Raw genomic sequence first — 23,897 nt, 5'->3', positions numbered from 1 at the left:
TACCATGTTTACAATATTAGTTAAGCTTGTTAGCAGGCTAACATTGTCTGATGCAATGATGATGCTAAATGCTAACATGCTGAGAATGCTACATGCTGATGTTTAGCATGAATAATGTTTACAGTGTTTACAATATTAGTTTAGCTTGTTAGCAGGCTAACATTGCCTGATGTGATGATGATGCTAAATGCTAACATGCTGAGAATGCTACATGTTGATGTTTAGCATGAATAATATTTACCATGTTTACAATATTAGTTAAGCTTGTTAGCAGGCGAACATTGTCTGATACAATGATGATGCTAAATGCTAACATGCTGAGAATGCTACATGCTGATGTTTAGCATGAATAATGTTTACCGTGTTTACAATATTAGTTTAGCTTGTTAGCAGGCGAACATTGTCTGATTAACACTAAGAACACGTGCAGCTGAAACTGATTACAATGTCATTAGCTTTGCAGGTATTTGGTCGTAAAGAAATTATCAAGCAAAGATGACGCATTACAAAATCTGCCAATGGTTTGAGATACACTTCTTGTCTTCTAACTGGGCGTGGCCACGATGTGAAAATGAGTTAGCTAGGGAGTTCGCAAACATTACCAGATCTCACAGGAGTGTGCAAGACAGAGAAATGACTCGAATAAAATGAATTCTCTCCTGATTTGTGTCTTTTCTTCAAGATATGTGGCTTGTGAAAAATGGGTCCAATATTTAATTTTGGTGACTATGGAGCGAAAGAATCGCTCATAATCCTCGTTTCCCGTTGGAGTTAATAGACTGAGGACGTGTTGCAAGTCTCCTAAAAGGGGCGGGGATGTGGCAGAACCCACATGAAATGCAAATTTCAACCTGCCGGCGACACAAGAGGAAAGGTCAGGGGATCAGCAAAGTAGGTATTCATCCACTGGGGACCATGAATGTCTGTGCAAAATGTCATGGCACTCCACCTAATGCTTGTTGTGATACTTTAGTCCGAATCAAAGTGGTAGCATGGCCGACAGACTACCAGACATTGCCACTCATAGAGAATTTACATTTGGTGTATGATCTAAATATATATATATATGTGTGATGTTGTGTGAACAACGCTAAAAACATGAAAGGCCCAATCTGGGGCCAGTGTTTGGTTTGTCCGTTCTGGGCTACCGTAGAAACATGGCGGCCGGCTCCGTGAAGAGGACCCGCTCCATATATAGATATATAAAACGGCTCATTCTAAGCTAATGAAAACACAACTATTTTTTTACACACTAAAGAAAATATATCATATTATATTCCCTTTTTTGCCAATATATCCCCCTAAATGCTACACACTGTTCCTTTGTATACATAGAGTGTCCAAAATCCCATTCTTGCTCATAAATAAAAAAAACATAAAGACATTGTTACAATTCAGTAACAACTCACTTTGACAGTGAAGAACAGAATATGATCACCTTGATGCTCTTCGAGCCATTCAGTGACACCTGAGATCTGCATTTATGTTTCTTCACTCATTTATTCATTTGTCTTTCTTTCTTTATTCACCTGTCTGCCTCTCTGATATGTGTTTTAGGAATAAACCTAAACCTGAATGTCATAACAGAGCATTGCTCCTGTAGAAGTCTATTTCACACTGTAACCTCATATAAAAAAAACATTTGGAGTTCATTCTTGACTTTGGAAACCTCATCTCAAGGTCCATTTATCAGCTTCTTCAGGAGCTTTCGATCATAATCATCGTAAAAGAAATGGACATCGTGTTAAATAGCAATTAATAGCAAATGTAGAGATGTTGTTATTGGAGTGCTGAGCATCAGACACAGAGGTGCTGCTCAGTAGGTCAGAAATAGTCTCTCTCTCTGACGACGCAGCGTCATAATTGAGATGCCATCTTTATTTTTAACACAATGTGAAAGAACCTGTTAGACAGGACTTGACTGACACCTCGTGGACGCTGTCTGTCATGATCGATGCAGGGCGGCTGTTACTACATCGCGCTATATTTCAGCATCGTCATGACCGGGGGGGGGAATTAGGGCAACAATGTCTTTGAAGGTGAATATTTTTAGGAGGGAGAATTAGGAGAATAAATATATATACATATATATTTCTGCCTTCACGTATTTGAACGTAACGCCCCTTCACGTTTGACATATTTCCCTTCATTTATGTTACTGTTCATCTTAAAAAGCAAAAACAAAATGCTCGTGACCTGGCTGACACCAAGATGTCTATTTATAAAACAGGATCTCTCTCCCTCCTCCTCTCCCCTACATTACGTCATCGGTACCGGTGCATTCGCAGTTGATTTTGAAAGGGGGGGATGCAGCTCTCCGTGAAGACAAGCATGCACCGGACAGCGTCTTCAAATGATCTGGTCCGGTTTAACATCTTTAAATAAATGCGACACGCGCGTGCACGCATAACAAAAAAACAGCAGGTTAATAGGCGGGACTTCCTTTCAGTTATTTTATTTTATTTTTTGTTATCTCTGTGTGCAGCCTGCAGCGCGAGACCAGCCAGCTCACCATCAGACAACAAGGTAAGCTTGTTGACAGCTTCATATTTTGGCGTTTTTAAAAAATGCATTTCTCTGGTCGCTCGCGTGAAGTGTCTTAGCTGTGCCGTGGTTGTCGTCCTGTTGCACGCGCAGCTGCGTGTTTTGTAGCCATTAGCTCCGCAGCAGAAATGCTAAATCATGGAACCCATTATTTTCCTTAAGGCTGTCAGCAGGAGGGCTGTCATTTAGACATGTGTGGCTGAGTTGCTCTTAAAAATGCATCGCAGTCGTTGTGTATATATATATCCTCAGTCTGAACAATGACATCATTGTTCCTCTGTATGGTGTGTGGCTGCTGTCTAACTCCAAACTGATACATAATTAAAACCTATAAAACGGAACCCATTATGTTCCCAGTGCTCAATGTGTCATCTTGATATTGCTTTTTTTTTTTTTTTGGCCCAGCAGCTCAAACCCCAAAGATATTCAAATGTGCAATATAATACATTTTTTTTTTAAAAAACCAGCTGGTTTTGATATTTGAGAAGCTGGAACCAGACAATTTCTTTCAAATTTGGTTATAAATGAGTGGCAATGAATATTCTACTGTGAAACTAATCTGATTATTTTTCATAAAACACCTCTTGATTTAAAGAGCATTTGGTTGCAAATGGCGTAATGTTTTTTTTGTCAATATTGCCAAGATCTCTCCGTTTTGCATGTTCACAATGAAGTACACTAAATTACCAAATTTTATTTTTCACACTTGAAAAAAAAGTAGGTCGACCCATGAATGTTACACTCCATTTGAGATTGTTTTAACGAGATGTTAATTTAAAAAAAAAAAAAAATACAGGTTTTTAATGTAAAGCTGAGGTTTGGACACAAACAAACAAAGTTGAAAGAACAGCTGATTGAATAATCAACGAGACGGTCAAGGGTTGAAGATGACGGGGTGTTTTTTTTTTCCTTTGTCCTACATGATAGTGAATGTCTTTGGACTGTGGGGTCAGATAAAAAGAGACGTTTGGAGACGTCACGTCTGATAGACAAAAAGATTGATCGAGAAAATAATAATGTAAAATAAGTCAGCCAGTGTTGGAGGTAAGCCCGCCCTAAAGGATGCTGTACTTTATGGTCTGTTTGACTCTTAAATGGACCATAATGTACTGAAGGAACATCACGCTGTATTGAAGAAGACTTGAGACCATAAACTCATGTTTACAATGTTTACTGAGGGAATAAATCAAGAGAGAAGTAGAGTCATTTTAGACTAGACTTCCATACAACCAGACTTCTCCCTGCACCAGGAGGGTCAGTAGAGAGAATGCAAGTTTAGGACACTTCCGCATTTGCGTCTCTCGGCAGAACCGCCTGGTGTGTCCAAGTTAATTGCTCAGCCTCGCTGACTTCTTCCTTTGCTTGTAGGTCGTCTCTTCACACACACACACACACATCACACCATGCTGGGCTGCTTGCTGCGAGGAGGCTGCGGTCGCCTGCTTCTCCTGTGGGCCCTGATGCTGCCTCTGGTCTCCCTCCATCGCTTGACCCAACATGGGCGCAGGAGCCACGGCGCGAGAGACCGGTCCAAGCTGCTGCTCTTGTCCTTCGACGGCTTCCGCTGGGACTACATCGACCGAGTCCCGACGCCCAACTTCCACAACCTCATCGACAACGGCGTGATGGTGGAGCACGTGGAGAACGTTTACATCACCAAAACCTTCCCCAACCACTACAGCTTGGTGACGGGGCTGTACGCCGAGACGCACGGCATCGTGGCCAACGAGATGTACGACCCCGCTCTGAACCGGTCCTTCTCCATGGAGACGGACAGTATATACGAGTCCCGGTGGTGGGAGGAGGCGGTGCCGCTCTGGGTGACCATCCAGAAAGCTGGAGGGCGGAGCGGAGCGGCGATGTGGCCGGGGTCCGACGTGAAGATCCACGGCTCGTTCCCCAATCGGTACCTCCCGTACAACGCCTCGGTCTCCTTTGAAGCCAGAGTGGCGCGGCTCATTGAGTGGTTCTCCGCGCCCAAAGAGGAAGCGGTGGACTTCGGAGTCCTGTACTGGGAGGAGCCGGACGAGAGCGGCCACAGCCTGGGACCCGAGAGTTCCCTCATGGACCCGGTCATCGCCGACATCGACGAGAAGCTCGGCTTCCTCATCAACGAGCTGAAGAAGGCGGGGCTGTACCAGAGCGTGAACCTGATCGTGACCAGTGACCACGGCATGGCGCAGCTGTCCCCCGACAAGATCATAGAACTGGACGAGTACGTGAGCAGAGACCTGTACACCTGGGTGGACAAGAGTCCGGTGGTGGCATTGCTGCCCAAAGAAGGTATCCCTTTAAAACACCAACGTCAAGAAGATCATTAAATGTTTGACATTATTTAGTTCAGGGAGAAGATCCGTTACTGCGAGACAGTTAGCGTAGCATAGCATAAAGACTGAGTATGTCCTAAAAAAGGTGACTAATGCGTTGTTTAATTCTTCTTTGTCTCGCAGGGAAGCTTGATGAGTTGTACAGCAAGCTGGTGGATGCGAACCCCAACATGGTGGTGTACAAGAAGGAAAACCTTCCCGAGCGCTTCCATTATCAACACAACATCAGGATCATGCCCATCCTCATCGAGTCCAAGGAAGGCTGGACCATCATGCAGAACAGGACCGGGCCCTTCATGCGTACGTGTTCAAACCTCATATACATTTTTTTTTAAAAAGCATGCGTGGGCACGATATGTACACGTTTTTGTCGCAGCTCCAGTCTGCTCTATTAATAGCTTCACAGGAGCTCATGTATTACCGGCTGTAATTAACCAAGTCAGGTTGGTTTTCTCTTTTGAAACAGCAGCAATGTGCGTCTGGGTTTGGTCATTTTTTTTCCTTCAAATTCTCTTCCAAAAAACCCCCCCCTCTTTAGATAAGATATCTCAAACTGTGTATTGGAGCAACCAGCTGGTGTTCCTGCTCTCCTGTTGACGGCTTGTTAATCAGTGAAATGACCCGGTGGAGTCTGTGGCTGGAAGGGGAAAAAACCTGCCGACTCTCAATCCTCACCGGCGACGTGGCGTTTAGATCCGCGTAGTAAGACGCTCGTCAAAAACAGGTTCTACCGTACGGCTGTTTGATTTATGAGGGGTCAATAGGCCTGGATAATGAAACTATAGCAGTGACTGTCTGCTCCTCAGTGAAGGCACTTCATTATGTTAGTGTATGCTCACTCATTAATGTTCCTTATCGGTGTGAGTTTACTGGAGCTGCACTTCCTGGTTGCACCGTTACAGTTCTCTGTGAATAATCACTTTCTCACCTCGTTTACTTCAATTGAAGCTGAATTCTAGCTTGTGTTGATGTCATCTCACATCCGCCGTCTTTTAGGTCTAATTAACACGTTAAATACATTTCCTTCCTCGTAAATATATTTTAAATCCTGCGTCGTTTACGCCCATGTTAACTTGCTTCCCTGCCCTTTCTTGGCACATTGCAAGAAGTGGTCGTAGTCATCGTGATGTCACCCGTTGGTTTTGAAGCCTTGACTTCGGCGATTTTTGCCGTCGCCATCTTGGAATACGGTTGTCGCCATGTTTTTTTTTGCAACCATTGAACGGAAGTTACCATATTTGGAATGCAGAGGAGTGACGTAGAGACGCCGTATATATGGCTCAGTTAGCGGCAGAGACCTGTCAATCACCGTGTAGCCCCGCCCCTAAAGCATCCCCTGCTTTATGGTCTGTTTGACTCTAAATGGACCATAATGTACTAAATAAACATCATGCTGTATTGAAGAAGACTGTAAACTAGAGATTGAAACCATAAACTCATGTTTACAATGTTTACTGAGGGAATAAATCAAGAGAGAAGTAGAGTCATTTTAGACTAGACTTCTATACAACCAGAGGAGTCGCCCCCTGGTGGACATTAGAGAGAATGCAATTGGCAGGAAAAACATTTCTACATAGTTTTACCAGTGGAAAAATAAATACCTCTCAGGGTACCTGTTGGTACCAGTTTGTCCCAAAAATACATATTTTTCTTCTTACCTTTCAGTGCCATTTATCAGTCAATATTTCTTTGGTGCGAGTCGTCTAGTTTTGGAGGTATCGGCCGTAGAGATGTCTACCTTTGCTCCAATATGATGGGACTATATAACACTCGGCTTGTAGTACATTTTGACAACTGAAAAGGCGATGTCTCTTTACAGTAACCATGACCGGCTTACTCCAGATAATCCACAGGTCCTTGTTGGAAGCAGTTTTCATGTCGGAACTATGGTTGAAAGAAAGTAGTCCCAAGGCAAGGCAACTCACGCCAAAACATTACCGACTGATAAATGCCAATAAAAGGGTAAGAGGAAACGTATTTTGGGGTGAACTGTCCCTTTAAGCCAGATTCCATAGAATCTCCCTCTGCCTTTTGATTTGTGGGATGTGGAAACTGTAGATGTATAGATCAGCAATGCAGGAGTAATTATCAAAGCATTCATGCAGATACACGTCTTGTGTTTTCTCTCCAGTTGGGAACCATGGGTACGACAACACCTTGCGCAGCATGCAGCCCGTGTTCGTGGCCCACGGGCCGGCCTTCCGGCAGAATTACCTCAAGACCTCCATGTGCGCCGTCGACCTTTACCCTCTCATGTGCCACATCCTGTCCATCCGCCCGCTGCCGAACAACGGCTCCCTCCTAAACGTGCAGGACCTGCTGTCCCGGGAGCCGGCCCCGCCCACGCTCAGCGTCCCGCCCAGGGCCGGCGTCCACTCCTACGCCCCCGTCGTGGGCTCTTTCCTCGGCGTGGTGATGGTGCTGGGCTTTCTGGTGATCTACATAAAGCAAGTGACGCTCAAACAGCTGCCGCCGCTGAAGCACAGCAGCAGGGAGATGTCTCAGCCCTTGCTGCTAAAGGACATGCACCTGTAGCGGAAGAAAGAGGGGGGGGGGGGGGGGGGGAAGAAGACGGGAAAAAGAAGAGGAGGTGTCGCTCCCCAAGGTAGTTCACTCTGTCCAGAAGCAACCCAAAATGTTTGGGGTTTGCTTCTGGTGCAGGCTTAAAAATCGACATAATAAACCTTTACATGGGCTTTATAGTGGCTTTGCTTTGATTGTGGATTTCACCTTGTATCATCTCCTCATTGTCTCTTTATAAGTACAACGTCAAAGAGTAGGATTTCTGCCTGTGAGTCTAGAAAGTATGAACCCTTGTTGGCCAAAGTTGAGGCGTCGGTATGCTCAAAATCAGGACATCGGCATTTATGCTTTTTTTCTTCTTTTTTTTTTTATGTGGTCTCGTAGAAATGTAGTTTTGGTGTTGAACAGTTGTATGAAGGAGATGTTTTCACAACAACAAATGGAGGGAATTATGACCCGTTCACACTAGCTCTAAGCTGTTTATAATATGTCATTAAAACTACTGACAAGATTTGTTTTAATCCATAAAATTACAATCTCACTTCCTCATTTAGATTGGCCTGGAGCCTTGTGGACCAGATAACAAATAGAGATCTGTATCTGCCAATATGGATCATCAATTAGCACCGTGTTATCAGGGATCTCTGCTCTATTTGCTCCCCTTTTCTTTCTTTTGTGCCGATCCGAACCGTGACTTTTACGATCCGTTGCACATCTAGTGAAAGGGATTAAAGCTGAACATCAAAGCCGGCCGTCGTAGCGAAGGTCGAGGAGCATAACCGCACAATCTGTCCTCGACGGCACTATAGTGCCACACTTCTGATGAATGCTAGGCGATACGAGGCTGAAGGGCTTCTGCACACTCGTGGACGTTTTTGGAAAGTTATCGTCAAGACAGACGAGGATCCAGATCTTTTAAAAAAACAAATTCATTTAAAAAGCACTTTTCAGAACGGATGTTACAAAGTGCCTCACAGATGCTATTGAACAATCAGAACACCGTGTTTGAAGCAGACTGACCCCTTTACTTCCCCGACGGTAACGGCAGCATGGACGTCGGTAGATTTTTGTTTTATTCGGCTTTTTCCAAATCTATACAAAATAGATTTGTGTGTCATAAGGGAAAGACGGAACGGGCCTTCAGATTCTCTTTTTTTTGTTCTACTTAGAATTAGAAGTTGCTTTAGAATATAAAACGCTGTGATTAATCAAATTCATTTTGTGTTATTTTTTAATGTTACATGGAAGCAGATGTTCCACTAAAGACTCACGCAGCGTGCCAGACTACTGCTGTAGCATCACATCACAACCTTGCTCTTTAGTAGCGAGTTGCCTTTTTAACTTAACGGAGAACAGTTCTCCAAGGCGTGCAATCGTTCCTGTGTCAAGTCTGGGTTTTGTGTGTGTGTGTGTGTGTGTGTGTGTGTGTGTGTGTGTGTGTGTGTGTGTGTGTGTGTGTGTGTGTGTGTGTGTGTGTGTGTGTGTGTGTGTGTGTGTGTGAGAGACATACGTGTTCATACGTCATATCCATTTGTTGGTGAAATGTGAAGTGCAATTTGCTATTGGGTCAGTATTTTTCGTCACAGGGGTTATAAGGGTTTGCTTGAACACTATTTTCGGCGTGACTCGCAAGAACTGTTCCCCTGATTTGCACTACAGGATGGAGATGAAACAGGAGGAAGGGGCAGTAGCTGGAAGCTTTTTGGGTCATGGTTCATTTGCACTTGTTGGTAGTTGCTATTTGAAATGGTGAAAAAAAAAAAAAAGAAAAAAAAAAAGGTGCCTCTTGCCAAAAAGTTTTTTTTTTTTTTGAATTAGTATAATTATAGAAAGTCAAGTAGAATCCAAATCTGCAAATACAATTCTAATATTTTTTCAGAATCAATTTGTTTTTTCCTCCTTGTGCTTTTTAGATGCATCGACTAATACCTGTGCCCCAAAAAAAAGAAAAAAAAAAAAAAAGAAAAAAAGACAGACATCACTGTGATATAGACTTTTTACTAAATTTAAATTCACAAATTGAAAGCATTTATATGGAAATTGTTCATTTTCTGATCATTTTCTTGTGTTATGAAAGAGAAGTGTTGTCTGATAATTTCCCCCTGACTTGTTGACAGAGAAATTAAATATATTTAAACAATTCATTTGAAAAAAAAACTAAATGTTACATCAGGTTAATTTTAGTTGATTATTAACCTGGGTTTAAAATTAAATATGATTTACAAATTAACTATCTTTGCCATGTTGTTGCAATTAAAGACTAATGTGAAACTGAGCGAGTTGTATTTTGTTTTCTGTGTGTTTTTATGATACCAGGACCTTTATGTTGTCACTTCCCCACAGATTCACAGGAAAGTTCAAAGATCTGATTCTGAATAAAAGCATGGAACAATAGCAGTACTTATGGCATAAATAAGGATCACAGGTTGTTTGCACTATTTAAACTATTTGGGTGGAGAGAGCAGGGCAGAACCATTAAAACAAGGCCCTCCTCAGACACTTTCTTTCTTTGAGAAAAAGAAAATTCTTAAGATATAACTGAATTTGTACAATTCATGTCATTATCAATAACTGAACAAGGCAAAGCATGACAATTGTAGAATTATGATTTACCCCGATTTGAACCTTTTGTTTGAGGAAAGAATGATTCGCACATTAGAGGCTGACTTTCAAATTGCCTAATTCTTTGACATAATGCTGAATATAAGTGGTCTGTTAAACAAATGGGTTCTAATTAAACAATCATTCATTAATAAACGGAGCACATACAACATACCGTATTCAAAAGTAAAATATAAAAACACCATCCTCCCTTCAGCACAAAAGAAAATACATAACCTCCTCTAATAGTTTCCACACACTCCTTTAGAAATATTAGATTTAAAAATGTAAGTTAACTAAAGTGAACTAATCCTTTCAAATCTTTAGCTGTGATTAATCACAAATCAAGGGGGGGGGGGGGGGGGGTCTGTTCACTGCACTGTCAGAGCTGTTGCTTTTGAGCCGGTGTGTCCTTGAAGGCCTGCGCTTTTGCGTAAATCACTTGTTAACTCGCGGGATCAAAGGTCTCCTTTGAGTTATCGCTGGAATTTGCCCGGACGCTCAGTCAGTCAGTCAGTCAGTCAGTCAGTCAGTCAGTGGCAGGCGCGACTGTGTGCCACCGCTTCAGCGCTCCAACACGTGAGAACCTCCAAGTCCACCAGAAGGAAAAGGAAAAACTACCCCAAAGCCAACAAACATGGACAACGTCTATGATACAGTCTATGAGGGGAGCGCGCATGAAGAGCGCCGCGATGGAGCGGACAGCCCCGACCCAGAGCCCGCATACGAGAACCCAGATGAGGCGAAGGAGCGGCTGTACAGCGAGGTGCAGGTCCACGTCCCTGCGGAGGGAGCGCGCAGCTCGCCGGACTACATGGACACCAAGGACGAGGACAAACGAAGCCGCTCGTCCTCGTCCTCTTCGTCCAGCGACGACGAGGAGGAAAAAGCTGAGGAGGTGAAAGCTGAGGAGGAGGTGAAAGCGGAGGAAGAGGTGAAAGCAGAGGAAGTGGCAGAGGTGAGCGTGGAGCCGGCGGTGGAGGTCGAGGAAGTGAACGGCGAGGCGCGCGACGGATCCAGACGCTCCTCGGCCTCCTCATCATCCTCCGAGTCACTCGGAGACCCGTGCGACGACCCGCCGGTCCAGCCGAGGGCCCAGGAAGAAGATGACGCGATGCTGATGGCCTACACCCTCCCCGGCACCGACACCACGCCGGAGGAGTCCGTCGACTACAGCCTGAAAACTCTGGAGAACGTCACTCTGGACGAGAGCAGCGCTGCGCCCGATGATCCCGACCAGCCGGACATCTCTCTGTTCGTCAAGGTAAGACATGCAGACTCCGTGTGTGCAGGGTCGACCCAGATCATGCAACAGCATTGTACTCACAGCATGAGGCATCAGACCGAGAGCAGCTGCTGGAAACTTCGCGTTTCCCCTTTTATAAGTGATGAACTCCGATTTTCCCTAAAAGCTCCTTGAAGGCATCTCGTCTGTGAATCCCTCACCGTGTCATCCTCACGTACAGCTGATTGATTCTGTAGTGTGAGGGTTGGTTCCTCACAGAGATAAGTCCCACATTCACAATCTTAAAGTACAAAAATTACAAAAGTTTATACTCAAAGTATATAAATATCCCATCATCAGTGATGTACACCATCACTATTGTTGCAGCTAAAAAAAAAGGTGGAGCTCATTTCAATGACTTTATATGCTGCTTGTGCTCTCAATAAAGTCTTATCTTGACCTATAAAGAATTTATCATAATTGATTTATTATTACTACATGTATTGATTCGTTTAAATATTTAGTGGAGTCAAACATACAATATCTCCCTCTGAATTTAGTGGAGAGTTGAAGTATAAAGTTGCAAAAAAAAAAACCCAAACTTAAGTACAATACTCACGTTGTTTCTTTGATTGTATTACATCTGCGTATGTCGCATATCAAAGATTATTTCATAGTGAGAGACACCGTCCAGAAGCGTAACGTTCGTCGGCCAAGTCTGAGCCATAAACGTGACTAATCACTACATCATATAAAATAATGTGGAACATGTGACTGACATGCTTAAGGCATTTCACAAAGATCCAGATCTGAATAAGTTTGATTCGCCAAATAAGAAGTTTGACTTTGTGAAAATCCATTTGCAGGTAAGAAAACATCAAATAATTCAGATATTCAGAATAAGTCTGTGAGAAAATGACTCTACTTCTCTCTTGATTTATTCCCTCAGTAAACAATATAAACATGAGTTTATGGTCTCAATCTCTAGTTTCCAGTCTTCTTTAAAATAAATCATGTCATGCATACTGAACTATGTTCCCATTTAGAATACCATAAACCATAAAGCAGGGTATGCTTTAGGGCGGAGCTACCTTGTGATTGACAGGTCGCTGCCACGGCGTCTGTCCCGGTTTTCGTCTTTAAAACTTGAACCCTTTCACAGTTAATGAAAGTTAACTAACATTTGTGGTCACCGACTGAATGAACTTCGCTCCACCGCGTTACCTCTTGTCGCAAAAAAACAAAAACAAGACGGCGACAACCAAAGTGCTCGAAATCAAAGCGTTCTCAACAAACCAACGAGTGAGGTACAGTACAGTCAGACTAACTTTAGAGGTTCTGAAATCAAGATTTTTGAAGCAAGTTATTAGAAACACGTGAACTAAAACAATTCTAGGATTAAATATCATGTGACAAAGTATTGTTTCAGTCAGAAGCAGTGATCTCTCGTATCAGAAGCGTCGGCAGTGACTAATCTGGAGGCAGCCCGATGTAATAATTAACTCGTTTACTGTACGGCCATAGAAACCAGGGGTGAACTCCATGCCTGAGCAAATCCCACTGTGTGTGTTTTGCTGCTTGTCTGATAGAGCCGGTCGCTGAGGTGCAGCCTATGCTATCAGCACACCCAGGGGTCACTTTGCCGATTGGGCAACAGAGATTGAGAGTCGGTCGGGCCGGGGCTCGACTACAGGCCTCGTAACAGAGGGGGGACGACGGCCGACCTTTAAAACCCCTCTTTGTGTTATTTCAGCTGAGGCTGCGGTCGCATAGGAACGGGTGTATCCAATCAACGCAGACGAGTTGCAAACAAACAAAAAAGTGATTGCGACAGTCTGACCCGGATGAGGACTTCTTGGAGCGATCCAAACATTCCTCCCATAATTGTGACAGCGACTGGGGCTAGCTCCAGAAAGAGCGTTAGCCTTTAGCGTCGCCAAAGCCAACATGTCATCAATAATCATATCTTCAGAACAACGATATTGAATATCCATTGTTCTTTTTTTATAAAAAAAAAGAAAAAAAAAAAAAAAAAGTCATGAATAAATCCTATCTGTCCGTCTTCTGATATTCTTGAGGAACATTTGGGATCAGAGATACGCTATCTGGATGTTATGTGACAATTATGATAAACAGGGACCATAGTTCACCACGGAGGTGACAACACACTTGGCCCCCCTTCTCCACATACCGCCCCACCCTCCATCCTGGCCAACCCCGTGGGCAGATTTCCCAACAGTTTAATCTTCAACAATTGAAAACCAAACCGAGCTATAAAAGTAGGGAGGGTGTAAAGGGGGGGGGGGGGGGGGGGGGGTGTCTGCAGAAACCCTACGTGGCTCCTCCACTGCCGTCTGAGATAAAGCAGATTAGGCTATCACTACTACCACTAATACGCGTTTTTTTAAATCTTTATGATACTGTATGATAATAACTCCATTTAAGATAACACAACTGTAGAAGATGACTGGGGTTTGTTGTCACTGATTTATCATTTCACACTCAAGACATCGATGACGCTGGATTGACCGTAGACGGCGTGATGTTGAGAAGACGGTTGGGCCGTCGACACAGAAGTGGAGCGCTCAAATCGCTCCCTTCACTTTGGCTCTGGAAAGACGCAAAATGTCAGTTACTGTTTGATGTTCAGGTGAATGATTAGCCCAGCAAGTCAGCGATTGAGCTTCCTTTTGTCTCAAGAGGACACACAAAAAAAAAAAAAAAAAAAAAAGAAAAACCCCAAGGACATCTCTTCTAAACCCTCGATGGTTTTATGATCATCAAGGATTTAGAGATGACAACATTGATGTCACCGTCCTATCCGTCCGGTGAATGTACAGCTACAGCCAGCAGCCCGTTAGCTTAGCATAAAGACTGGAAACGGGGAAACTGCTACCCTGATGGTACGGTCCAAGTTAACAAAATCCCCCAAAAGCTCAATAATTAACCAATATAGAGTCTTTAATGTGAGGGTGAGCGATCCTCTCATCAAACCAACAGCAGGAAAGCAAAAATAAGTCGATCATCAAGCATGTCTAACCAACCCTTTGATGGCAATGATGCAATTTATAGATACGTTTGCAGCAAAGTTGGTAAAGTTTTGTTTCTTCTTACCATTCCATGCGTTGAGATTTCAGAAATGTGGAACCATAAAGTTGCAGTTTTTAAAACGAGGAGTTATGCGTCAGACTATTTCTTGGCCTTTGGACAGAGTCAGGTTAGCTGTTGTCCTCTGTCCTTATGCTAAGCTAAGCTAATTGGCTGCAGCTATGCATTTGAAGACCACACAGTGCATTCTTCCCTTTTCCACATTTTGTTGCAACCTTAAGCTGAAATAGTTTGAATTAATTTTCCCCGTATAAATCTATACTCAGTACCTCGTTATGATAAATCAAAACAATGTTTTCAGTGACTTAACTACTCGTACTCGACTCGTCTTGGTTGTGACCAGACGAGCTTTGCATACCTTTGCATTTGGGGATGTTCTCCTCCGTCGGGTTGGGTTGGGGAACCGTCGGTGGACAGACATTTCCGGGAAACTCCAGAGATCTTGGATCGGGTTCAAGTCCGGCTCTCTGTCTGGGCCACTCAAAAGGACGTTAGCATCAAGTCGCTCCTGCTTTGTCTCGGCTCTGTGCTTAATAAGGTCGTTGTCCTGTCGGAGGGGGCGGACCTTCACCTTGATGCTGCCGCCACCGGGCTTCACCGTTGGGACGGTATCGCTCAGGTGCTTTGTTGCTTAGAGTTCAGGCCAAACAGTTCAGTCTTGGTTTCGTCAGACCAGAGAGTCTAGTATTCATGCGTCTTTAACTGAAGAGAAGCTTCCGTCTGGACACTCGTCCTGATCGGTGGAGCGTTCCAGGTCACCTCTCTTACCACGAAGGCCCTTCTCTGACAGTTTGGCGGGGCGCGCAGCTCTATCAAGAGTCCTCGTTGTTCCAAACTTCTTCCATTTCAGAATTATGGAGGCCTTGAGAACCTTCAACGTTGCAGAGTTTTGTAGCCTTCTCCAGATCTGTGCCTCTCCGCCATCATGTCTCTGAGCTCACGGCGTGGAGATTTTTTGCTCTTTTATGTCAGCTGTGAGACCAGACCAGGTGTGTCCAATCAGGTGAATCAAGCCGTAGGAACGTCTTAAAGGGGCAGAGCGAGAGAGGTGAGAGGCACCTGTGCTGAGTTACGAGAGTCCGGTTTTTTATTTTCAATAAATTTGCAAATAATTCTAAAATCGTTTGTTCACTTTGTCATTGTGGGACAACAAGTGTAGATTGATTGTTTTTGACATTTTCTCCAGATGTTGAACTATTGTTTTGATAAACAGAAAATTAACTAAAGTCACATGAACTAAAAGTTTTTATTTATTGATGCTGAATTTGAGATCTGAATCTGAATATGTATGTGGGTGCTGTGAGGCCTATTGAGACCCTACCTTTGATTAAGACCTCTACAAATAACACATTTAGAGAGCATGGTTCCTCATAACCACTGATGATGAACTCCTCCTAGCGGCTCAGCAATTGGTTTGTGCTGCATGTTGGCATGTCAGCCAGGAGAGGGGGCTGCTCTATAAATAGAATCAGTTTTTAGAAACCAGCTGGAGCCTCTCTCTCTTTCACCTGACTTTCAAATTTGCAGATTTTAGAGATGTTACTCCTGGGTAAACTCTCAGAGCGCTGCACCCGTTTCGAATGAGGTAAATAGTGAGGGCCCCTTCAGTTCCTCCAGTGTGTGCTGATGAAGTATTTGGCAGTCAGACCTGCTTCATTTTCGTTGCCCTACTTAGGCCCTTTGCGTAAACAAATGTCAATTCTGGCCGTAAAAAAAACCCTCCAAAGCCAAGCATCAATATTTCACAGATGGATCCTCTCCGGGTCTCCTCCGGCTGGTGATCAAATATAACCTTGCTTCAATCAGCCAAACGAGGGAACATGCATTTAATATAAAAAGCTGCTGCCACAAATGCCATGTTATATTTATTCTTTATAGATAAAAACAAGAAAGTGAGGTGACCAGTTTAGCAGAGACGAGACAGACAGGAGAGGAGGCGATGGTGGAGGTGTGTGTGTGTGTGTGTGTGTGTGTTAGAGGGGAGTTTGGTTGCAGCGGTGGGAAGAGAGGGATGGGGCTCCACCCCCCCCCCCCGGGTTATAGACCGACACCTGTTCTCCACTCTGTGTCAGTGAGAGTCAGCTCTGCTCTCCATCTGTGTTCTAAAATCAGAGCGCAGGGCTCTCCCTGCCACCTGGACGGGACGCCAACGAGGACGACGGAGGACCGTCGCAGGACCGAGAGGCAGTGGACGTCACCGAACCAGGGGACTAGAAGACAAACTCCTTAATTAAGGGATCACAGCGACGGCGGAGATACTCTCACAGAAGATATCTTCTTTTTTTTTTTTTCGTCTGTTTCTGTGGAGAATGTAGACCTCTCAAGGATAAGCAAAAAGGACTTTAGTTCAAATAAAAAAAAAAAAACAGAATCAAGGTGACAGCCGAAACCAGGCATCATGTCCACAAACAGTCAAGACAGGGACCCCGATATTGAGCTTTTTGTCAAGGTAAGGCAGAGACTCAGCGATGCTTGCGGTATTATTCTTGAGTTTTATTGTACGATAGAGACAGTACATAGGAGCAGGGCTGCAGTGCACCGCTGTGTGTTGTGGAAAGCTTGTGTAACTCAATAGCAGAGGTAGAGTTACAGCGGCACACTGCTCTCTATGTTGACCCAGGATTGTTGTGACAGTGATACTGAAGCTGCTTGCTGATAGTGGGCCGTTACTCCATATTGCACTTTAAAAAGACAGTGCATGACAGGCTGATGCTCTGCATCAATTGAATCAGCCACTCTGCCCTTTTATATCTCCGTTACCTTGTTTTCTGATCAATAGACGCTCCAGATCACCTCCCAAAATAGAGCGGAACACGATGCGAGCGGCGGTTTGGAAGTCCCGCCTTCGGTAAACACGGCAGCGTTGTTGTTTCGATGCACTTGCGGCCCAGTGGGAAATGTTCGAGGCAGGTGACAAAAAAAAAAATACCTGAAGGCGAGGTGAGGTGGAGGGAAGCAGGTGGAGGAGCTCATCGCTGGTGCGCCGACCCAATCAGCCGGTGCGGAGGCCGCTCTCTGTAAACATCCACCTCCTTGGAAACCGGTCGGCTTGGGACGCCTGCCGACACTCGGCTCGTATCGCCATTAACAAATGTTGTTTCAGTGCATCAAACTCTTGTTTCCAGAAAGGAACTATAGATAATTAGTGTTCCGTCTTACATGCAGAAAGCCGTTTTTGTTTGGCTCTATGTGTGTTGGCCTCAGAGTCTGATGCACACACCTCGTATGTGGTTGCCATAGTAGCTGCAGCCCAGACATTAGTTCATTCCTCCCCCCCCTCATGCTGCCATCTGAGATGTGACCTGGACGGACAAAGAGATATCCTACATGGCTGCACCTCCGTAAATGACCTCAGCCACTGTTCAAACATATCATGACGATATATATCTGGGTTAATCCGACGAAAGAAGATTGGTTGCATCATGGGATCCAGCATTTTTATTCTCATTCTATTTTGTCTCTCTCTTTTTAGTCCCTGAACCTTGTGGGTGTATAATACAGAATTACTTTAAAGTCTTCCTTCCCGCTGCTTATTTAAATGAAAAGAAAGCGTTTTAATATGTTTCATAAAGTGCTTTAGAAAAGAAAATGGCAAGATGATTACCGAACCCTAACCCCAGCTACAGTAAAGCACACATGTGTGTGTGTGTGTGCACTGGGTGGGTCATGTGATAACAGTGGACCCCTCTCATCGTGGGCTCCCGCTCCTTGTGCACCACAGGCCCCGGTTGTGGTTGTTGTGCGACAGCTTTTGCCCCCCCCCCCCCCCCTCCGGTGTTCTAGATGTCGATTGGCCATTATCAGCGGCTGTGTATTGTGTTACCGCTGAGCCTCTCCGTAACAATGCACGGACGGGAGCGTCACGTGCGCCCGGGCTGCGCCACAGCGCCGGGCATCAATGGCTGGTGTTTCATACAGCCGGCTCAGCTACTTTTAGACTGACAGCTGTGTTTTCTGGTGGTTGCGAGGAGGAGGAGCCGCCGGGCATGAACTCAATGGCAAAATGTTGTTTATCGTTTATCACTGCTGCTGCTTCCAAGTCAGTCATTTATTAGCCTCTCAAATCTCAAATAGTTTCATTTCAGAGTCATTGATGTATTAAAACGAAGGGAACTTTCCACGCGGGCAAATCTCCGTTGACCTCGAGGTCATTGCGCTTGTTGTGGACCTCATTGTGACTGCGGACCTGCAGGTCTGACCCCGCAGCCCGTGCCCCGTCGGCCATTGAACCAGGCGATGGAATCACTATGTATAATTCAGCCGGGCCATGCGGGTCAGGTGTCACTGCCGATGCTCTGCCGCGTGTTTCACGAGTAAACGATGGAGAGGCGACCTTTTTTTGAATCCGATTGTGTTATTTTCACGCTTTATTTAAAAGGATTAAACATTCTGAATTCATGGATGAACTTGTTTCAAAACCATTCGGACAAATACGTTGTAGTCAAGATCCCCTACTAAACCAATGCACCGGTGGATTTGCAGACTGGAGGAGACGGGGATTGAATCGCCGATCTTTCGATTGGAAGGTGACCCGCTCTACCTCTGAGCCACAGCATGTTCCAGAAGCAAAGATGAATACTTTGAGGAGTTGAGACCGAGTCAGTTTAGTGACCTCCCCACAGTCTCCCACAATCCCCTTTGTCTTGGTCGATTCCGAGACCTTCGTAAAGTGGTCTTGAGACCAAACGCAGAACTCAAGTACTACAACGGCGCTGCACACCAGTATACACACCATATAGTACACATCAAATAATACTCAGTGTACTTTTGGTTTGACTCCTTTGTATCGGGGATTGAAGGGTGACGTATTCATAGTGTTTTTCCCCGAAGGACCTTACTGGTGAAATAAAAGTCAAAGATAACAGTCAGCTAAATTCAATATGTAATGACATGTAGGAGGAGCTACATTCATTTGATGATTAGTTTCTCCATTAAATTGTCAATAAACCGATCCTAAAACACTGAGAAAATGTCCATCACGGTTTGCTTGTCATCAGATGTCTTGTTTTGTCCAACCGACACTCCCAGATCCAAGGAGAATCGATTTACTACAACGTAAGACCCTGACCACCGTCAAATGATTCTGTTTCTGTTCGTCAACATAACCGATGCAGCTCTGATGTCAGAAATGGTGCCGACTCGACTCTTTGGCTACGTGTTTCCACCACGAGTGACTTGTCTGACTTGTTTTTTTTCTGTCGTCTTTGTTTTTTTGCGCGCAGGCCGGCAACGACGGGGAAAGCATCGGCAACTGTCCCTTCTCTCAGCGTCTCTTCATGATCCTCTGGCTCAAAGGAGTCGTGTTCAACGTCACCACCGTCGACCTCAAAAGGTCAGGATGGACAGGATGCATGGAACGCAAGAAGAAGAAAAAAAAAAAACATCACCACACCACTTCTGTCTCTGTGTGTCTCTCTGCAGGAAGCCGGCGGATCTGCACAACCTGGCTCCGGGGACGCACCCTCCTTTCCTGACCTTCAACGGAGAAGTGAAGACCGACATCAACAAGATCGAGGAGTTCCTGGAGGAGACGCTCTGTCCTCCAAGGTAATTCAGCCGGAAGGTTTTTTTTTTTACGACGCGTAGTTTACGATCAGTACAGTGACATCGTCGAAAAGGACGGGAAACGTTTTAAGCCCAATAAAAGCACATTTGTGCTGCATTTGATGCGGGCCGATGTTAACCGATATCGCCCTTTTGTTGTTTACGGCTGCGGTAAATCTTTTGTGAATGAGTATGTATCTGTCTCAGGCACACAAACTGTAACTATATGTGCTTTATTGTGCTGCAGCTTTTGCTGTTTTTTGTTTTGTTTTGTTATTTTCATTCCCAAGAAGAAGAAGAAGAAAAGTGTGCGAGCAGTCGCAGAGAGAAACGTCAGATCAACTTAATCTTTCTTCCGCTGCCTGTAAAGTTCTTTGCGTTCTAAATGGGCCTTAGTGTGAGAGCGCTCCAGGGGCGGTCGGCCAAACTCGGTGTGAGTGTGTAACATGCTTACAGTCTGAGCTGAGCTCCAGTCCAGGTGTTAATGCTATCCAGATGCTTTTGGTCTGCCTGCGTCTCTGACTGCGTCTACCGACTTTGCCCCCCCCCCCCCCCCCCCCCCCCCCTCCCCCCTACCCCGTCTGCTCAGGTATCCCAAACTAGCCGCCAAGCAGAGGGAGTCGAACACAGCTGGAAACGACATCTTCGCCAAGTTCTCAGCCTACATCAAGAACACCAAACCAGAGGCCAACGCCGGTGGGCTGCTCGTTCTGTGCCATTTACACTCACATAGTCACATGCAACAGGAAGAGAAAAAAAAAGGAATATATGACAGCTGTTATTAAATTCCTCCACTAGGTAGTAGCAGAGTCCAGTATTTCAGACTTGCTTTATTTTGCTGTGCTGCCACCTAGTGAGATTATCACCACACACACACACACACACACACACACACACACACACACACACACAGAGTTATACCTTGTAACAGTATTGCACTTACGTGTGTGACTTGTGTGCTATAGTTCTAGAGAAAGGTTTGAGCAAGGCCCTGAAGAAGCTGGATGACTACCTGAACAGCACCTTGCCGGATGAGATCGATGCCGACAGCATGGAGGAGGAGAAGGGCTCCAACCGATGCTTCCTCGATGGCGGCGAGCTCACTCTTGCGGACTGCAACCTGCTGCCTAAACTGCACATAGTCAAGGTAAAGAGGGGGGAGTGAACCTGAGGGGGGAAAAAAAAAAAAAAAGGTATTCATGTTAGTTTGGTTCGTTTAAAAAGGTGCAGTGTGTAGGATAATGGCGGCATCTAGCAGGTGAGGTTGCAGATTGCGGCCAACTGAAACTCATCTATCGCGTGCATTTGATTGGCTGCCATGAAATTGACCTCTAGCGCCACCTGCAGGTCTACAACCAGATAACCAGCTCAACTAATGAACATTCCCATCAGCCTCAGTCAGCTGCACTTTGTGTTCGGCGCCAATTAGCAAAACGGTTGCATGCTAACTCCTTAAAACAAGATGGCCCGCTGTTAGCATTAGCGTCACAGAGCAGCTAGCTAGACTTAGTTTTTTGTATCTCCTTTAAAGTTGATTTGAATGAACTCTTTCTTTAGTTTTTGTTCTAGCTAACGCTAGTGCTCACTTAGCTAAACATACGCAGCACAGGAAAACACCAAGAGGGTTGTTGAAAGTCATTTACTCCTCTGAGGGGAAACATTGCGTAGTTCAAAAATGCACCGCACACAAACTGGTGGTGCAGTTATAAGACTGGATTTGAAATGTCTGACAAGATTAATAAAGTTTGTCTCCGGTTCACATTGAAGTGACAGCTCTGCCTTCCCTCCCAGGTGGTTGCTAAGAAGTACCGCAACTACGACATCCCCTCCGACATGTCGGGGGTGTGGCGCTACCTGAAGAACGCCTACACGCGCGACGAATTCACCAACACCTGCGCTGCTGACTCCGAGATCGAGACGGCCTACAAGGACGTGGCGAGGAGATTGGCCAAGTAACTCGCCAACCGAGCCGAGCCGAAACAAGATAAACTAGCAAAATATATACATACATGTGACTGTCCCCTCTTGTTTGAGTCTTCTTCAGTGGCATTTTTTTTTCAGGAACCAGGACTATTTTTTTTTTTTGTCGTGTCAGACGTTTGCAGATGTCTTGTGTTTCAGGGTGGCTCACAGGCCTGCTGCTTTACAGCTCTATACGCTGTTGCAATGGCAGAAACAGACGCGGCAAAGCCGGAGCGGACGATAAATCAGCCACATTAACGCAATTCACAGGTTTCAGACCACATTCAAATTGTGCCGCTGCGAAACGTCTGACGCGACGCTCTCGCTCAGACGCGATTGCGTCCCCCGTCAGTCTGTTATTTATTTCTCACGACACAAAGCTTCTCTTTCATACGTCCTCCAACGGTCCGCACGGCCAAACATTTTTACAAGCTGCTGATGGTCAGGGTGGTTCTCTTTATTTATTCCTCAGCCCACAGAAGTCTAGTCTGACTCCAGTGTTTATTATCACGCTTCAGCTCCCGGAAGGGAGACACCTTGATCCGTCTACGATTGACGATTGGCGCTAATTGTTTTTCGCTTAATGAGCCCGTTGCGATCCGCAGATTTCATTCTGACTGTCACTACCGTAGGTGTGGCTGTATTTTGTTTTCGTTTCCTTGAGCTTGTACGCATCTTGAGTTTCACTCCTGCAAGATTGATTTGAAAGAAAGATTGATTTTTAATAGGTAAATGACGATTTAGCTGATGAGGATATTGATGGCGTGGAACAGAGCTTGTTTCTGATTCGTTTGCATGCATGAATCTGTTCAAAACTGCAATATTTAAGAGCTTTTTAAAACCCTCAACTAATGTGCCTTTATTTGGAATAATCAAAAATCCATGCCAATGTCACTGATGGACTCATTCTGATAAAAAAAAAAAAAAGAAAATGTATTGCAGCCAGAGCATTTGTTCTGCCTCTAGCTATTAGTGTTCAGTATAGGTATTGATTTTGTCTAAAGTTACACATGAGATTATGAACGGAGAGAGTATTTATTTTGCGGCCCCAATCAGGCCTGATTTCCAGGGCCAGGGTCGACGACGGTCAGGAGCCCCCGCCCTCCAGCCCCTCATCAAAGAGACATTTCCTCCGCTCCGAGGAGCCCATCAACATGCACGGGGCTAAAGTTCAGAAAGTCTCATTGTCCACGCAGCGGCGGATGGAAATTTGTCTCGGGGCTTATCGTCTTTGGCCCGGCGTCAGGCTGCAACTGCAGCGAGACTTCCTTGAAAGAACCTTGTGTGGTTTGGACAAAACATACGATATGAAATCGGAGCATGATGACTGAGAGGCCGTGCTCATTGCGAAGCTCCACAAATAAAATAATATTTTCACAGATCTGCTTCTGCCTTTTTCTTCTTTTTTTGTTTTTGTTTTTCGCGTTCTCAGCTAGGTGATCAATCAACACTGATATACGTTGCAGGCGATAGCGAAGGAGCTCAGGTGGAGACCTGGATCGCGGTCCTGAAAAAAGGGTTTAAGTGTGCCTGACTGAGTTGATCAAATCCAGTGGTGCAGGTCTGGTTCTCCATCCATAACATAGAGAGAGAGAGAAGGAAGGATAGAGGGAGAGAAAGAGAGAGAGAGAGAGTGATGACCGTTGACAGTCTTAAATAGAGGCTTCCATGCCAGGGATCAAACGCCATCCCTCTTCTCCACTCTCTCATTAAGACGGAAAACCCGAGCGCCGCCATCCGATCCGTCTCCATTTTTCCTCAAAGGAGTCTAACTTGAAAGATCTGCGCCTGTCGGATTTACAATGGTGGGCGAGTGGTGTTTACCGAGACGCGGCCTTGCCAGAAACAACAGTCAAAGAAAAATAAATGGAGCCTGCCTAGTGTTTCCACAGGAGTAAGGAAATATGGAGCGAGACTTGTGCCTTGCTGTTTGGTAATTAGTACCTAAACATCCCTGTCCTTGGATCCCATCGCTCACATCCAACATTTCTGCGAGCTGGATAATATACAGCGGAGCATTAACGTCAAACGCGTCTGGTCGTGGGGCCTGGCACGCCACATTA

At 45.0% G+C, this 23,897-nt stretch overlaps 2 protein-coding genes across 3 annotated transcripts; both read left to right on the top strand.

Annotated features, from left to right (window-relative positions):
* Positions 1–2,285: 2,285 nt before the first annotated feature.
* enpp5 (ectonucleotide pyrophosphatase/phosphodiesterase 5) lies at positions 2,286–7,428 on the top strand. The gene is made up of 4 exons (XM_068709008.1): positions 2,286–2,526; positions 3,913–4,827; positions 4,995–5,171; positions 7,003–7,428. The coding sequence occupies exons 2-4, from the start codon at positions 3,948–3,950 to the stop codon at positions 7,404–7,406; spliced, it is 1,461 nt and encodes a 486-aa protein (XP_068565109.1). The 5' UTR covers positions 2,286–2,526; positions 3,913–3,947; the 3' UTR covers positions 7,407–7,428.
* Positions 7,429–10,527: 3,099 nt separating this feature from the next.
* LOC137871266 (chloride intracellular channel protein 5-like) lies at positions 10,528–23,213 on the top strand. 2 transcript variants are annotated; one of them, XM_068709006.1, is made up of 6 exons: positions 10,528–11,259; positions 19,551–19,660; positions 19,750–19,875; positions 20,462–20,568; positions 20,838–21,019; positions 21,664–23,213. In XM_068709006.1, exons 1-6 carry the CDS (start codon positions 10,633–10,635, stop codon positions 21,826–21,828), a joined length of 1,317 nt encoding a protein of 438 aa, XP_068565107.1. In that variant the 5' UTR covers positions 10,528–10,632; the 3' UTR covers positions 21,829–23,213. The 2 variants fall into 2 exon arrangements, with proteins under 2 accessions (XP_068565107.1, XP_068565108.1); XM_068709007.1 differs by lacking the exon at positions 10,528–11,259 and adding an exon at positions 16,672–16,777.
* The last annotated feature ends 684 nt before the right edge of the window (positions 23,214–23,897 follow it).

The sequence above is a fragment of the Cebidichthys violaceus genome, unplaced genomic scaffold (genome assembly GCF_023349555.1).
Source record: "Cebidichthys violaceus isolate CVI_PGR_0920_01 unplaced genomic scaffold, fCebVio1.0.p SCAF_14, whole genome shotgun sequence".
NCBI classification, from domain to species: domain Eukaryota; kingdom Metazoa; phylum Chordata; class Actinopteri; order Perciformes; family Stichaeidae; genus Cebidichthys; species Cebidichthys violaceus.
This window is presented reverse-complemented; position numbering and strand designations above follow the sequence as displayed.

Excerpts from the sequence above, each read along its gene's own strand:
- LOC137871266 (XM_068709006.1), top strand. The coding sequence starts at position 10,633 with ATGGACAACGTCTATGATACAGTCTATGAGGGGAGCGCGCATGAAGAG. Across the intron at positions 20,569-20,837 it reads CAAACCAGAGGCCAACGCCG|TTCTAGAGAAAGGTTTGAGC; the intron begins GTGGGCTGCTCG and ends TGTGTGCTATAG. Across the intron at positions 21,020-21,663 it reads CTAAACTGCACATAGTCAAG|GTGGTTGCTAAGAAGTACCG; the intron begins GTAAAGAGGGGG and ends CTTCCCTCCCAG.
- enpp5 (XM_068709008.1), top strand. The coding sequence starts at position 3,948 with ATGCTGGGCTGCTTGCTGCGAGGAGGCTGCGGTCGCCTGCTTCTCCTG. Across the intron at positions 4,828-4,994 it reads GGCATTGCTGCCCAAAGAAG|GGAAGCTTGATGAGTTGTAC; the intron begins GTATCCCTTTAA and ends TTTGTCTCGCAG. Across the intron at positions 5,172-7,002 it reads CAGGACCGGGCCCTTCATGC|TTGGGAACCATGGGTACGAC; the intron begins GTACGTGTTCAA and ends TTTTCTCTCCAG.